The sequence below is a fragment of the Mobula hypostoma genome, chromosome 2 (genome assembly GCF_963921235.1).
Source record: "Mobula hypostoma chromosome 2, sMobHyp1.1, whole genome shotgun sequence".
Lineage (NCBI taxonomy): Eukaryota > Metazoa > Chordata > Chondrichthyes > Myliobatiformes > Myliobatidae > Mobula > Mobula hypostoma.
The window spans coordinates 11,080,998-11,098,090 of NC_086098.1; the positions used below are offsets into that span (position 1 = coordinate 11,080,998).

A 17,093-nucleotide genomic window follows, 5' to 3' on the forward strand; every position below is an offset into this window, starting at 1 on the left:
AAAGCCACCAGAGATTGGAGTCTACAGGAGGCAGGCAAAGATGTTATGATGCATGAGCCAGGAATGGAAAACACTGCTACAGAATTTGAACCTTTTATGTCGAGTGAGCATCATCTGATAACTCAATCTGAATTAAATGACTTGGGTTTGTCAAAGGCAAAAGTAGAATTACTGGATTCAAGACAGTAAGGATGGAATCTGCTGTCAGCAGGCACCAAATTTTCTGTGAAGAATTTCGATATTTGAGACAGAAGTCTCCCTAGAATAAATGATGCCAACACTAAGAAAGGCATTTTTGTTGGCCCACAAATCAAGAAGGTCAACAGGCGAAGAACTTCCAGTGGGACCGGAGAAAATCACTTGGAAGGTATTCAAGGATGTTGTGGAAAATTTTCTTGGCATCTACAGAGCACAATGCACTACATGCAGCTGCTTGACAACAGGCTTTAAGCATACAAAAACATGAAGTGCAACATGTCACTGAAGATTCATTTTCTTAGTTCCCATTTAGACTTCTTCCCTGCATATCTTGGCACTGTGAGTGATGAGCATGGTGAAAGGTTTCATCAGGACATTGTGGTCATGGAGAAACGGTATCAGGGCAACTGGAATCCATCAATGCTTAATGATTATTGTTGGACACTCATGCGGGAAGCCTCATACACTGAAGTACACCAGAGATACTGAGTACAAATGAAAATCATCTACAAAAATTTTTGGCTTAGCATCGTTATGCAATTAAATAAAAGATAATTTCCTAGAACATAGAATAGTACAGCACAGGTCCTTTGGCCCACAATGTTGTGCTGACCCTCAAACCCTGCCTCCCATATAACCCCCCCATCTTAAATTCCTCCATATACCTGTCTAGTAGTCTCTTAAACTTCACGAGTGTATCTGCCTCCACCACTGACTCAGGCAGTGCATTCCACGCACCAACCACTTTCTGAGTAAAAAACCTTCCTCTAATATCCCCCTTGAACTTCCCACCCCTTATCTTAAAACCATGTCCTCTTGTATTGAGCAGTGGTGCCCTGGGGAAGAGGCGCTGGCTGTCCACACTCTATTCCTCTTAATATCTTGTCTCTATCATGTCTCCTCTCATCCTCCTTCTCTCCAAAGAGTAAAGCCCTAGCTCCCCTAATCTCGGCTCATAATCCATACTCTCTAAACCAGGCAGCATCCTGGTAAATCTCCTCTGTTCCCTTTCCAATGCTTCCATATCCTTCCTATAGTGAGGTGACCAGAACTGGTCACAGTACTCCAAGTGTGGCCTAACCAGAGTTTTACAGAGCTGCATCATTACCTCGTGATTCTTAAACTCTATCCCTCGACTAATGAAAGCTAACACCCCATAAGCTTTCTTAACTACCCTATCCACCTGTGAGGCAACTTTCAGGGATCTGTGGACATGTACCCCGAGATCCCTCTGCTCCTCCACACTACCAAGTATCCTGCCATTTACTTTGTACTCTGCCTTGGAGTTTGTCCTTCCAAAGTGTACCACCTCACACTTCTCAGGGTTGAAGTCCATCTGCCACTTCTCAGCCCACTCCTGCATCCCATCAATGTCTCTCTGCAATTTTTGACAATCCTCTATACCCACAACATCACCAACCTGTGTCATCTGCAAACTTGCCAACCCACCCTTCTACCCCACATCTAGATCATTAATAAAAAAAAAAATCACAAAAGGTAGAGGTCCCAGAACCGATCCTTGTGGGACGCCACCAGTCACAACCTTCCAATCCGAATGTACTCCCTCCACCACTACCCTCTGCTTTCTGCAGGCAAACCAATTCTGAATCCACCTGGCCAAACTTCCCTGGATCTCACGCCTTCTGACTTTCTGAATAAGCCTACCGTGTGAAACCTTATCAAGTGCCTTACTAAAATCCATGTAGATCACATCCACTGCACTACCCTCATCTATATGTCTGGTCACCTCCTCAAAGAACTCTACCAGGCTTGTTAGACACAATATGCCCTTCACAAAACCATGTTGACAGTCCCTGATCGGACCATCATTCTCTAAATGCCCATAGATCCTATCTCTCAGAATCTTTTCCAATAGCTTTCCCACCACAGATGCAAGGCTCACTGGTCTATAATTACCCAGATTATCCCTACTACCTTTTTTGAACAAGGGGACAACATTCGCCTCCCTCCAATCCTTCGGTACCATTCCCATGGACAACAAGGACATAAAGATCCTAGCCAGAGGTTCCGCAATCTCTTCCCTCGCCTCGTGGAGCAGCCTGGGGAATATTCCGTCAGGCCCCAGGGACTTGTCTATGCTAATGTTTTTAACTACTCCAACACCTCCTCTGCCATAATATCAACATGCTCCAGAACATCAACCTCACTCATATTGTCCTCACCATCAAGTTCCCTCTCATTGGTAAATACCAAAGTATTCATTGAGGACTTTGCTCACTTCCACAGCCTCCAGGCACATCTTCCCACCTTTATCTCTAATCGGTCCTACCTTCACTCCTGTCATCCTTTTGTTCTTCACATAATTGAAGATTGCCTTGGGGTTTTTCTTTACCCTACTTGCCAAGGCCTTCTCATGCCCCCTTCTTGCTGTCCTCAGCCCCTTCTTAAGCTCCTTTCTTGCTTCCCTATATTCCTCAATAGACCCATCTGATCCTTGCTTCCTAAACCTGCCTTCTTCCACCTGACTAGATTGTCACCCATGGTTCTTTCACCCTACAATTCTTTATCTTCCTCACCGGGACAAATTTATCCCTAACATCCTGCAAGAGATCGCTAAACATCGACCACATTCTGCTTCTCTTTCCTCAAAGCCTCTTTATATGTTAGATCTGGCTTTACTCCATGCACTTCTTCCACTGCTCTACCGCTATGGGACCCATCCCTCTTGCAAATTAGTTTAAATCCTCCAGAACCATGCTAGTAAACCTACCTGCAAGGATATTGCTCCTCCGAGTTCAGGTGTAGCCCATCCAATCTGTACAGGTCCCACCTTCCCCAGAAGAGATCACAAAGATCCAAACATCTAAAACCCTGCCCCCTACACCAACTCCTCAGCCATGCATTCAACTGCCATCTCCTCCAATTCTTACCATCACTGTCACATAGCACTGGCAGCAATCCTGAGAACGCCACCCTTGAGGTCCTGTTCTTCAGCCTTCTGCCTAGTTCCCGAAACTCACACTTCCTGCCTATGCTGTTGGTACCAACATGTATCACGACTTCTGGTTGCTTTCCTTCTCGTACCAGGATTTCTTGTTTTTCCAAATTCTTACGCAATACAAGTAGTCGGAAATCATATTTATGTTCAGCTTCAAGATGTCTATAATAACCAAAAAATTTGAGGAAGCAACACTTTGGAAAAAAATTGCTTTCCAGTGTTTTGGAGCCCTAGTGAGACCATAAGATATAGGAGAAAATCAGGCCATTTGGCCTATCAGTTTGCTCCACTACTTCATCATGACTGCATTATTTTTTTCCCTCTCAGCTCCAAGCTCCTGCCTTCTATCCCATATCCCTTCATGCCCTGTCCAATCAAGAACCTATCAACCTCTGCCTTAAATATACATAAAGACTTGATCTCTACAGCTGCCTGTGGCAACAAATTCCACAGATTCACCACTCTCTGGCTAAAGAGGATTCCTCCTCACCTCTGTTCTAAACGGGCACCCCTCTGTTCTGAGGCTGTCCCCTCTGGTCTTAGACTTTCCCACCATAGGAAAAATCCTCTCCACATCCAACCTATCAAGGCCTTTCACCATTCCATAGGTTTCAGAAAAATGAAGGGTGACCTCTTTGAACTCTACTGAATAACATAAGAACATAAGAAATAGGAGCAGGAGTAGGCCTGTCGAGCCCATCATGACTGATCTGGCCATGGACTCATCTCCACTTGCCTGCCTTTTTCCCATAACCCTAAATTCCCTTACTATGCAAAAATCTATCCAACCTTGTCTTAAATACATTTACTGAGGTAGCCTCCACTGCTTCATTCAGCAGAGAATTCCACTGAATACAGGCCCGGAGCCATCAAACGCTCATGTGACAAGCCATTCAATCCTGGAATAATTTTCGTGAACCTCCTTTGAACCCTCTCCAGTTTCAGCACATCCTTTTTAAGATAAGGGGCCCAAACCTGCTCACAATACTCCAGGAGGCCTCACCAGTGCTTTTCAAGTTACAACATTACATCTTTGCTTCTATATTCTTGTTCTCTTGAAATGAACACTAACTTCACATTTGCCTTCCTCACCAGGATTAAAATGCAAATTAAACTTACAGGAATCCTGCACAAGAACTCCCAAGTCCCTTTGCACCTCAGTTTTTTGTATTTTCTGTCCATTTAGAAAATAGTCAACCCATTCATTTCTAATACCAAGTGCATGACCACACGTCCCAACATTGTATTCCATCTGCTATTTCTTTGCCCGTTCTCCTAATCTGTCTAAATCCTTCTGTAATCTCTTTACTTCCTCAAAACTACCCATCCTTCCATCTACCTTCATATTGTCTGCAAACTTTGCAACAAAGCCATTAATTCCATCATCCAAATCACTGACATATAACATAAAAAGAATCACTCCCAACACAGACAGATGCTAGAATCTTTCCTGTAATGCCATGGGCCTGTAGCTTGTTAAGCAGCCTCATGTGTGGCATCTCGTCAAAGGCCTTCTGAAAATCCAAGTACACATCAACTAATTCTCCTTTGTCGATCCTGTTTGTTATTTCTTCAAAGAATTCTAGCAGAATTGTCAGGCAAGATTTTCCCTTAGGGAAACCGTGTTGACAATGGCCTATTTTATTATGTGCCTCCAAGTACCCTGAGACCTCATCATTAATAATCAACTCCAACATCTTTCCAACCACTGAGGTCAGACAAACCGGCCTATAGTTTCCTTTCTTCTGTCTCTCTCCCTTCTTTAAGAGTGGAGTAACATTTACAACTTTCCAGTCTTCCGGAACCATTCCAGAGTCTAGCGATTCTTGAAAGATCATTACTAATGCCTCCATGACATCTTCAGCCACCGCTTTCAGAACTCTGGGGTGTACACCATCTGGTCCAGGTGACTTATCTACCTTCAGGCGTTTCATCCTTCTCTCTCATTATAGTCAATTCACACACTTCATGTCCCCTAACACCTGGAGCTTCCACCATACTGCTAGTCTCTTCCACAGTGAAGACTGATGCAAAATACTTATTCAGTTTGTCCACCATATCGTTTCCCCCCCCCCACTCCATTACTACCTCTCAAGCCTCATTTTCCAGCGGTCCGATATCCTCTCTCACCTCTCTTTTACACTTTTGATATCCTTTGATATTATTGGCTGGCTTACTTCACATTCCATTTTTACCTTCTTAATGACTTTTTTTCAATGCCTTTTTTTTAAAAAAGCTTCTAAATTTTCCAACTTCCGACTAATTTTTGCTCTATTATATGCACTTTCTTTGGCTTTTATGTTGGCCTTGATTTCTCTTGTTAGCCACAGTTACGTCATCTCTCCTGTAGAATACTTCTTCCTCTTTGGGATGTATATATCCTGTGCCTTCTGAATTGCTTCCAGAAATTCCAGCCATTGCTGCTGTGCTGTCATCCCTGCCAGTGTTCTTTTTCCCCCAATCAATTCCCAACTCCTCTCTCATGCCTTTGTAATAATTCTCTTTAACCCCACTGTAATACTGATACATCCAATTTCAGTTTCGCTTCTCAAACTTCAGGGTGAATTCGATCACATTATGATCACTTGTCCCCAAGGGCTCTCTTACCTTAAGATCTCTAATCAAATCTGATTCAGCCCCCATGGGGGTGCCACTATAGCATGACACTATTACAGCTTGGGGCATTGGAGTTTGGAGTTCAATTCTGGGATCCTCTGCAAGAAAGTTAACACATTTTCCCCTGAGCACGCGGATTTCCTCCAGGTACTCCATTTTCCTCCTACAAAGATGTACAAGTTAGCAGGTTAATTGGTCAATGTAAACTGTCCTGTGATTAGGCTCGGGTTAAATAGATGTGGAAGGTGATGCTCTGGAAAGAAGAATGTGCTTGCAAAAGAGGTGCCAAGGATGGTAGATTGGTTGTTAGGTTACATAAGCATAACAAAGAAAGAGATCTCATAGAAACAGAAATTCTTTCGAAGTCTGACTGAATAGATGCAGAGTTGATGCGTACTTATAGAGTGCCAGAATCAGAGTCACAACACAAGAGATATGGCGCATAGGTCCGAGTGATTTTTAATCTAGAGCAGCAATTCTTGGACTTCTTTATCCAACAGGTTGTGGAGGGCTCACCAATAAAACAAGAGACCAGAATTTTAGATATTAATGGGTATTGCTGGAGATGGTAGGTGTAGTAAACCGCCAAATGAAAGATCAGCCTGAATCTTTCTGACAGGCAAAGTATGGAAAACGGTCTGAAAAAGCTTCTCCGGTTTTAATTATAATGTTAAAATGATAACTTATAGCCTACTCTTCACAATTATCAATATTCTATACGAAGCTTTAGGAGCCCATGGCCTTTTCAGAAACCATCTCCAATAAAATCACTTTTTAAAAACTCGTACATTTAATTCCCTCAAAATTGCCACCATAGCATCCTTAGCCCGGCGTTCTCCACCTTTCTGATGGCATGACCAATAACATTCAGCAACGGGTCGGTGGAACCCAGCCAGTCTTTGGATTGCCAATATTTTCTCTTTTCGCTTAGTGACAGGTTTTAATACATTCCTAATCGCAACATTTTCGGAGCTTAATTCCATCGACACCTGTCAGTGACTGAATCTCGCTCGGAATATGAGCGCACATTTCTGGAATTTAGATCTGTGCGGTCTTGAGGTTTATCAACGTACCGTATCCATGTGCATCCCGTGGGAAAAGTGACAATTGAGTAGTAACATGAACGAGTAGTCAAAAACGCTGAAAAGGGGTCATTCATGATCAAATGGTAAAAGGGGGTGAAACAGGCAACAGCGCTAACAGTTCATACTCCAGAACGGAGGATTCTCAACGCCACGGGAGCAACCACACCCATAACTCCAGCACCAGACCTCCTCCCTCCCCTCAAATACCTATTCTCACACCTTCCTTCTCCCCTCCGGCGCACGGACTAGAAGCTAGAACTGGAGAAGAACGGATAATACTAAACAAGCACCCAAACACAGGAAAAGCCAAATGCGCGCAATTCCAGAAGCACCCAATAACCCCAAACCCGACCACTGAACACGCGAGGAATTGGAAGGATGCCTGGGAAAGAAGGTTCCTCGCACCCACCCAGTTCACCCAGCTTTGGTGTCGGACGAGGACGAGGACGAGGCCCGGACCCGGGCGGGCCCCCCTTCCCGGCGAGGCCCGAGCGTCACTCGGCAACTCCCCGCTTTCGATGTGGGGACGGGGAGAGCCGAGATAACAACGGGTAACACAGCAGGCCGGACCAGGCGCGGTGCAGCGCGACAGCAAAGCGCGGGCCCCACCTGAAGGCTGCAGCAACTCGGCCGACACTAACTGCAGGCGGGCGGACAAAATGGCGCAGGCGTCAGCGACGGACCGGCGCTTATCCCCGCTCTCCCATCAGGCGCCTCGTCGCCCCGCACTCTGCGCCTGCGCGCCGCCTCGCGCAAACATTTTGTCAAGTTGATTAATAGAAAAAACTATAAACTCTTTTTTTCTGTTACCATATACCAGAAACATATTGGCTACAACTATAGAAAACCAACTCATCATAAGTCATGTTATCCCAGTTGTTATAATGAAATAACTCAGATTTAAAAGATATCGAATATCATAGCAGCTTTGGGGGATCCTTATCGTTGACACACCGTTGAATGAGGTCTATCACCAAACAGGGCGGCGATTGTGCGCACGCGCACTGGGAATAGGTGGGGGGACGGGGTTAAATGGAACACCGGAAACAATGGAAGTTATGGGAAATTGAGGAGAGGGCGATTCGGGATTCGTTCCAGTAGTTTTGTTCCAAATAATTATTGATTTTTGAGTGAATGGTGGAGTATGGTTACAGATAAAATTCTCTGAGCTCACGAAGCTTCTATTTCTTAAGTAAGTATCTGAAATTTTCTGTATCTGAAAGTGAAAGCAAAGAGCTGGAATAGAACAAGCGTTATCAGAACTGGAAAGAAGGGAAGCAGATTAGTTTTTAGTGGGTATGGGGTATCAAGGAAAAAGGGAGAAACTAGACAGACTAGGTCTGTTCTCTCTGGAGTGAAGAAGACTGAGGGGTGACTTGATGTGGCTATAAGTAGTTGTAAGAGACATAAGCACCACATAAAATGCTGGAGGAACTCAGCAGGCCAGGCAGCATCTATGGAGAAAATACAGGACGTTTCGGTCCGAGACCCTTTAGCAGGACTGGAGGAAAAAAAAGATGAGGAGTCAGAGTTAGAAGGTGTGGGAGAAACACAAGGTGATAGGTGAAATTGGGACGGGGAGGGGTGAAGTAAAGAGCTGGGAAGTTGATTGGTGAAAGAGATAGAGGGCTGGAGAAGGGCGAGTCTGATAGGAGAAGACAGAAGGCCCTGGAAGGAAGAAAAGGAGGAGGAGCACCAGAGGGAGGTGATGGACAGGCAAGGAGATAAAGCAAGAGGGGGAAGAAAAAAAAGAGGATGGGGAATAGAAAAGTGGGGGACGAGCATTACCAGAAGTTTGAGAAATCAGCGTTCATACCATCAGGTTGGAGGCCACCCAGACAGAATATTGGGTGTTGTTCTTCCAACCTGAGTGTGGCCTTATTGTGATAGCACTGGAGGCCACGGATGAACATGTCGCGATGGGAAATGGAATTAAAATGTGTGGCCGCTGGCAGATCCTGCTTTTTCTGGCGGACAGAGCGTAGATGCTCAGCGGAGCGGTCTCCCGATCTACGTTGGGTCTCACTGATATACAGGAGGCCACACCGGGAGCACCGGGTACAGTAGATGACCCCAACAGACTCACTGGTGAAGTGTCGCCTCACCTGGAAGGACTGTTTGGGGCTCTGAATGATAGTGAGGAAGGAGGTGTAGGGGCAGGTGTAGCACTTGTTCCACTTGCAAGGATAAGTGCCAGGAGGGATGAATGGACAAGGGAGCGATCCTTGCGGAAAGCTGAAAGTAGGAGGGGGGAGAGAGGAGGGGAAGATGTGCTTGGTGGTGGGATCTCTTTGGAGTTATGGAGAACTATGTGCTGGACGCGTCAATGGAGGGGAATAAACAGTCGGCGTTTAGAGCCGAGGCCCTTCATCAGCCTAGGCCTTAATTATTGCTTTCATTCATACTCCTCATACCCTTGGACTCCCTTGCAATTCAAACTCTTGTTAATCTGTGCCTTGAGTATATTGAATAACTCTGCCCACACATGCCTAGGGAATTCCAATGAGTCATAGTCCTCTAATAGAAGCAGTTGCTCCTCATCTCTATCTATCCTCTTCGGAATTTTGTGTTTTAATAAAATTCTTCTCATTCTTCATGGCTTCAATATTTATTGGCCCAACCAAGCTAATCTGCCATCAACCCCTTCATCAGAGAGTCATGGACCAATACATAGACCCCTTCAACTGAGAGTCATGGACCAATACATAGACCCCTTCATCAGAGAGTCATGGACCACTACATAGACCCTTTCATCAGAGAGTCATGGACCAATACATAGACACCTTCAACAGAAAGTCATGGACCACTACATAGACCCCTTCATCAGAGAGTCATGGACCACTACATAGACCCCTTCAACAGAGAGTCATGGACCACTACAGCACAGAAGAGGGGCCTTCAGCCCACCTTTTCCATGTTGAACTATTATTCTGTCTCGCCCTGTGAATCCGCGCTGGGTGCATAGCCCTCCATTCCCCTCCCATCCATGTACTTATCCAAACTCCTGTGAAGTGTTGCAGCTGAAGCTCACGCCACCGGGTGTTCCCAGGCGCTTTTCCATCCAAGCTTGCTTAGCTTCTGATCAGATGAGATCAGTTATTTTCCGGCTAGTATGGCTGGAGACATCAACCAAGTGAATCATCACTGCACTGCCTTCGATAATAGAGTATCCTCGAAAATTGCATACAGTTGTCTCCATATTTAAGGTGCTGGCTCAGCCAACAGACGATGATAATGTATCAACACTCCTTACGTTTATACTCCATGCCCCGTGCTATAAAGGCCAATATCCCATTAGTCTAAGGCCCTCTGTTGGTCTGGGTCACCCTAGCTGTCCACGTGATACACAAGCCTGGGCAGCAAGCTGTTGCCCGTGCAACCATCTTCCCCTCTCCAAGCAGCTGATGATCCAAATGACAGAGGTGTTGCAGATGTTTCCAGTCGGCACTGAACTCAGCGTAGGACTGTCTTACGGACTCCAGTCCGGATTTTCCTGAAGCCTTCCACACGAGTGGGCATAGCCACAAGTCAGCAGAGGTTTGAAATCAGAGTTTTCCTTCTAGGTGAGCTGCCAACCATGGGTGATGAGCCCCATCTGCCCGAAGCGACTGGTTTTACGCCACCTGTAACTCGCCTTTACCCCTTCTCCTGTAACTCACCTTTGCCCCTTCTCCTGTCGGTGAAAAAGGCTCTGCCAGGCTCAGTAACTAAGCCACAGGTGAAGGCCAGGAGCAGGGCTTGGTTGTTGGAGGATATTTGTGGAGCACGTCTTTAGGAGAACTTAATAGGTGGTGGGAGCTTGTCCAATTAGCACTCCCGGCTGTAACAACCTTAAGGACCCAGTCTCTGCGATCATTTCTTATGTTCACATACATGTCAGCTGTCTGTTTGATGCACTATCATCCGAGATGCCCTTATACTGTAGCATTAGTCATCTCAAATCTCAGCAAGTTTTCTCTAGAGCAATGGCTGATCTGCAGACTGTTGTCATCATTTTATTTTGGGCAGTCCTGGACTGAGGATCAGATCATAAGAGAGAGAAGCAGAATTAGGCCATTTGGCCCATTGAGTCTGCTCCACCATTTCGTCATGGCTGATCCAATTTTCCTCTCAGCCCCAGCCCCTTGCCTTCTCCCTGTATCCCTTCATGCCTTGACTGAAAAAGAATCTATCATCCCCTGCCTTAAATATACCCAGTGACTTGGCCTCCACAGCTGTCTGTGACAATGAATTCCACAGATTCACCATTTTCTGGCTATAGAAATTCCTCTTCATCTCTGTTCTAAATGGATGTCCCTACATTCTGAGGCTGTGTACTCTGGTCCTAGACTCCTCTACCACAGGAAATATCCTGTCCACAGCTACTCTTTTGAGAGCTTTTCAACATTCGATAAACTTCTGAATTCCTACGAGGACAGGCCTCACATGGTAACCCGTTCATACCCAGAATCACTCTCACAAAACTCCTCTGAACCCTCTCCAATGTCTGCTCAGCCTTTCTTAGGTAAAGGGCCCAAAACTACTCACAATATTCCAAGTGAGCTCTCATCAGTTCTCTACAAAGACTGAACATCACATCCTTGTTTATATATTCCAGTCCTCTCAAATTGAATGCTAACATTGCATTTGGCTTCCTCATCACAGACTCAGCCTGCAAATTAACCTTTAGGGAATGCTGCATGAGGACTCCCATGTCCCTTTGCACCTCAGATTTATAAATTTTCTCTCCATTTAGATTGTAGTCTATGCTTTTATTTCTTCAACCAAACTGCTTGACCATACACTTCCCATTACTGTATTCCACATGCCCCTTCTCCTAATCTAAGTCCTCCTGCAGCCTCGCTGCTTCCTGAACACTATCTGCCCCTCTACCTATCTTCATATCGTCCACGAAGATGGCCAAAGAGCCATCAATTCTGTCATCCAAGTCATTGACATATAATGTAAAAAGAATGGGTCACAACACAGACCCCTGTGGAACACCACTAGTCACCAGCAGCCAGCCAGAAAAGCCTCCCTTTATTCCCACTCATGGCCTCCTGCCAATCAGTCACTGGTTTATCCATGCTAGTATCTTTCCTGTAATACCATGGGCTCATAGCTTGTTGAGCAATCTCGTGTGGCATCTTGGCAAAAGCCTTCTGAAAATCCAAGTACACAACATCAGCTGATTCACATACAAGCAGAACCAACACGTGGCTAATTTGTTATCACCTGCCTTCACCCCATAATCTTTGAGACCCTTATTGATCAAGAACCCAGCAGGCTCTACTTTAAATATACACAATGACTTGACCTCCACAGTCGTCCTTGGCAATGCATTCCACAGAGGACATTCTTCCACTCTGGTTTGCGGGCTTATGTGGCCATTGTGACAAGCAAAGACTCTTGCACTATCGAGCAGTTGTCAGCTGGAGGGTGGGTAGTTTCCAAGTGTTCCACTACTTCCACTGCTTGTGCAGGTCGATGGGATTATGCAGTTCAGTAGTTTCGCACAGATTAGATGAAGAACCTGTTTCTGTGCTATGCTGTTCTAAGCACATTTTCGGGGGCTAATATTATATAATCTTATATATGAATATATAATATATAATATATATTCATATTGACAAGCAGATAGTTTTTACAATTTACCGATTTGCCTCTTTTTCCCTCCTTCATTTAGTTGTGAAAGAGATAGATCAAAACGACAAGATGTTCACTTGCGATATTTGTGGGCAAAGTGGCCTATCAGAACCAGATATGAAGACGCACATGTTCTTTGTCCATGAAGAGAATGAGAATAGCTGTCCAATCTGCGATTTATCTGGAATAAGTTATGATGAACTAATGTTCCACATGGAGACCTCTCATGGTGAGGTGAAACCTGACGATGGAATGACAGTCTCTTCCATTGATCAAGAAAAGGATCCTGATTTTTCACTTCGAGCCACTAAATGTAACAAGCCTCCAGAACAGAAAGTGTTTGAAGTGAAAGGGAAGGCAGAGCCAAAACCAGAAGAGCTTCATGTGGCTTGTTCTGCATCAGTTTCTAATGGTGAGAGACTGTTTAAACAGAACAATAGGAAGAGAGAACCTCGAAGGTTAATACCATCAGAAAATGTCAACGGGACATTTGCAGGAACAATTTGGATTCAGCCTGAGCACAAGCTACCTGACAAGAACAATGAAGAATTGAAAGACTATCAACTTTGTGGCAAATCTGATGAATCTGTAATCTTTGGTTCCCCTGAATGTCCTTTCTGTGGCCTAGTAGGAAGCTCTGGAGGAGACCTAAATGACCATGTGAAGATCAAACATGCAGCCATGTTGGAAACACCTCAGAAAGGTACCAGTTGAATGTGTGGTAAAATTATTTATAAAATAATCATTTACTTGCCCATGCAACACCCACAAAATGCTGGAGGAACTCAACAGGCCAAGCAGCATATGTGGAAAAGAGTAAACAGTTGACGCTTCAGGCCAAGACCCTCCATCAGGATCTGGTGAAGAATCTTGGCCTAAAATATTGACTGCTTATTCATTTCCATAGATGCTCCCTGACCTGCTGAGTTCCTCCAGCATTTAGTGTGTGTTGCTTTAGATTTCCAACATCTGCAGGCTTTATCATGTTGACAAAATAGCATGTTTGTTGAAATGCAAAGTACCCTGCAGATGCTGGGAATCTGAAATAAAAACTCAAAATGCAGAGATACCAGGCAAGTCAGCCAGCGTCTGAGGAGCAAGCAGAATTGTTGTTTCATCTCAATGGCAGTTCATTGGGGCAGCAATAAAGGGCCAGTGGCCTGGGTTCAATTCCTGCCACGGTCTGTAAGAAGTTTGTATGTTCTCCCCGTGACTACATGGATTTCTTCCAGTTGCTCTGGTTTCCTCCCGCATTCCAAAGACATATTGGAGAGTAGGTTAATTGGTCACTGTAAATTGTGTCGTGATTAGTCTGGGTGGGTTGCTGGGCAGTGTGGCTCATTGGGGTGGGAGGGCCTGTTCCACACTGTATATCTTTAAAAACTCTTGTCTTCACAGACGTTAACATTCTATGCATTTCTGTCATTTTCCATTCACTGAACTGGAGATTAACTTTCACTTTGTATTTGTTAGGTTCTGCAAAGCACAGGCTGTATTCGTGTCCCATGTGTAAACTGGTATTTGAAAACTGGCAGATACTGCAGGAGCATGTGGAGTTGCATTTAAGCGAGAGCAGAGCTGAAGGTAATACATTGTGAAAAACTGTTTACTCCAACAAGTTCATTTTGTTGTGCACAAGGCCAGTTCGTGACCCTGTTAGCTCGCTTGGCAAATCTGTAAAGCTTTGGCAAAATGATCTGTAAACATAAGAAACATTGCAGATGCTGGAAATCAAAGCAGCACACAGAAAGTGCTGGAGGAACTTAGATCACGCAGTATCCATGGAAATGAATAAACTGTTGATGTTTTGGGCCGAGACCCTTCTACAGATCTGGAAAGGAAGGGGAAAGGGGCAAGAATAAAAAGGTGGGGGCAGGGAAAGGAGGACAGCTAGAAGGTGATGGGTGAAGCCAGGTGGGTAGGAAAGGTAAAGGCCTGGAGAGGAAAGAATCTTATAGAAGAGGAGGGGACCCAGGGGAGCTGATAGGGAGGTGAGAAGAGGTAAGAGGTCAATGGGGAATAGAAGAATAAGGGATGGGGAGGGAATATATTTTACTGGAAGGAGGAATTGATATTCATGCCATCAAGTTGGATGCTACCCAAACAGAAAAATAATTTCTGAATGTTCTGTTTTCGTGACTTGCCCCAGAGTTTATCCTGTTTCCTGCTTAGCTTTGTAAGTTGATCTCCTACAAAACTTCCTTGGTGTGTTGCCATTAGTGAAAATGATTTTCACCTTATTTCAAGTTTTATGCCATATACTGTTATTTGTTTTGCATAGGCTCTTGTGTGATTGATATTTAAAGTATTTCTTCAAGCAGAGAAGAGTACATTTTACTGTACACTTATTTTCTTGGCATACACATGTAATGGGCTGGCTTAATCAGACCAAAACTATCTGAGTGTGCAGGAGATGTGGTAATCAGCATACAAGCACAACAAAGTAACTAAAGCCTAATTTATTATCGCAAAACACTGATAAACTGCACTAAATACTACATTGTAAGTTACAAAGATTTCAAGGCTCATGATTCTTAGTCACTGCACTCATGAAGTATAGTATAGTCAGATGGTTAATGTTGTTGGGGAGCTCCAATTCTGACTGATTCGTGAAACCAGTCCCGAGTCCCAGGCACCCATCGTGATTCCCGGTTTAGGGGAAGTCCAGAGAACCCAGGAGAAGATACCCCAATAATATGAATTTCACAAGTGTAGTAAGATGCACAGAGACAGACAAACTCTTTGATCTTTTGTTCTCATACCGTTAATAGACAATAGATGCAGGAGTAGGCTATTTGGCCCCTCAAGCCAGCACCGCCATTCACTGTGATCATGGCTGATCATCCACAATCAGTATCCAGTTCCTGCCTTATCCCCATAACCTTTGATTCCGCTATCTTTAAGAGCTCTATCCATCTCTTTCTTGAAAGCATCCAGAGACTTGGCCTCCACAGCCTTCTGGGGCAGAGCATTCCATATATCCACCACTCTCTGGGTGAAAAAGTTTTTCATCAACTCCATTCTAAATGGCCTACCCCTTATTCTTAAACTGCGGCCTCTGGTTCTGGACTCACCCATCAGCGGGAACATGCTTCCTACCTCCAGTGTGTCCAATCCCTTAATAATCTTATATGTTTCAATAAGATCCCCTCTCAGCCTTCTAAAATCCAGAGTATACAAGCCCAGTTGCTCCAATCTTTCGACATATGACAGTCCTGCCATCCCGGGAATTAACCTTGTGAACCTACGCTGCACTCCCTCAATAGCAAGAATGTCCTTCCTCAAATTTGGAGATCAAAACTGCACACAGTACTCCAGGTGTGGTCTCACCAGGGTCCTGTACAGCTGCAGAAGGACCTCTTTGCTCTTATACTCAATTCCCCTTGTTATGAAGGCCAGGTTTATTAAGTCAGCCTGGTTAATTTCATTCAAACAATACTTGTGTTCATTAACATAGTGTGTTCATAGTGTGACGAAGGGTCTCAGCCTGAAACGTCGACTGCACCTCTTCCTAGAGATGCTGCTTGGCCTGCTGCGTTCACCAGCAACTTTTATGTGTGTTGCTTGAATTTCCAGCATCTGCAGAATTCCTGTTGTTAGCTTCTATCAACACATGTTTGACATGAATAAACCTACAGTGTTTACCTTGTACAGACACGCCACGTGCTGCAAGCTCACAAAGAGTTAAATTGTCATTTTGAACTGTTCAGACATTCATTCAGTGGTTTTACAGAATTTAATACAACACAACACAGTATGAACATTCAACACCTACAGTGCCTTGTAAAGGTATTCAGCCCTCACAATAATTTTCACATTTTACAGTCTCATTTTCTGAATTTAAAATACATTGAAGTAGGATTTTTGTGCTAACCTACAAAACATTGTGCATCCTGTCAAATCAAAAGAAAAATTCCAAAACCTGTCAATAATTAAAAACCAAAAATTAAAAACCAAAATTGTGATGCTTTAAATCCCCTTTCATCCCCTTTGTAATCACTACTCTAGCTTTCTTTAAGAGTAATATACAGGTTTCCTCCGCCATCCGAAGGTAGAGCATTCCTTTGAAACGGTTCGTAAGCCAAAATGTTGTAAAGCGGAGAAGCAATTACGATTTATTTATATGGGAAAATTTAGTGAGTGTTTGCAGACCCAAAAATAACCTACCAAATCATGCCAAATAACACATAAAACCTAAAATAACAGTAACATATAGTAAAAGCAGGAATGATATGATAAATACACAGCCTATATAAAGTAGAAATACTTTTCCACAATCATTACTGAACTGTTTTCCATAGCGAAAATCTCACGCAAGCGCCATTGGCAGAAAATCTCACGCAAGCGCTGTTGGCAAAAACACGGCGCAAGCGCTCTCCGGTAACCTTTAAGCTATGAAGCTGCCAAGTCATACCAAATAACACGTAAAAATACACAGCCAATATAAAGTAGAAATAATGTATCTACAGTGTAGTGTCACGGGAATTGGGAAGACAGCGCAGAGCACACTGATGATGGTGTGTTAGGCTGAGTCGTCGCAGGTTGGGTGGTGCAGTGGCCCCCACCCTCCGGGCCACCAACCGATATATTGCCGCGAAGCACGCAGAGGT

General features: G+C 44.3%; 2 protein-coding genes across 4 annotated transcripts in view; one reads left to right on the top strand and one right to left on the bottom strand.

Moving 5' to 3' along the window:
- Positions 1-7,578, bottom strand: part of kpna5 (karyopherin alpha 5 (importin alpha 6)) — a 50,615-nt gene extending 43,037 nt beyond the window's left edge. Inside the window, exon 1 of the mRNA XM_063033408.1 lies at positions 7,468-7,578. The gene's annotated coding sequence lies outside the window, so the exon portion shown is untranslated. The remainder of the gene's footprint in view (positions 1-7,467) is intronic.
- Positions 7,579-7,907: 329 nt separating this feature from the next.
- zufsp (zinc finger containing ubiquitin peptidase 1) overlaps positions 7,908-17,093 on the top strand; it is an 80,183-nt gene continuing 70,997 nt past the window's right edge. For all 3 annotated transcript variants that reach the window (XM_063033440.1, XM_063033450.1, XM_063033432.1), the window contains exons 1-3: positions 7,908-8,050; positions 12,524-13,186; positions 13,957-14,067. In XM_063033440.1, coding sequence (XP_062889510.1) covers positions 12,553-13,186; positions 13,957-14,067 — 745 coding nt within the window. In that variant the 5' untranslated portion in view covers positions 7,908-8,050; positions 12,524-12,552. The remainder of the gene's footprint in view (positions 8,051-12,523; positions 13,187-13,956; positions 14,068-17,093) is intronic.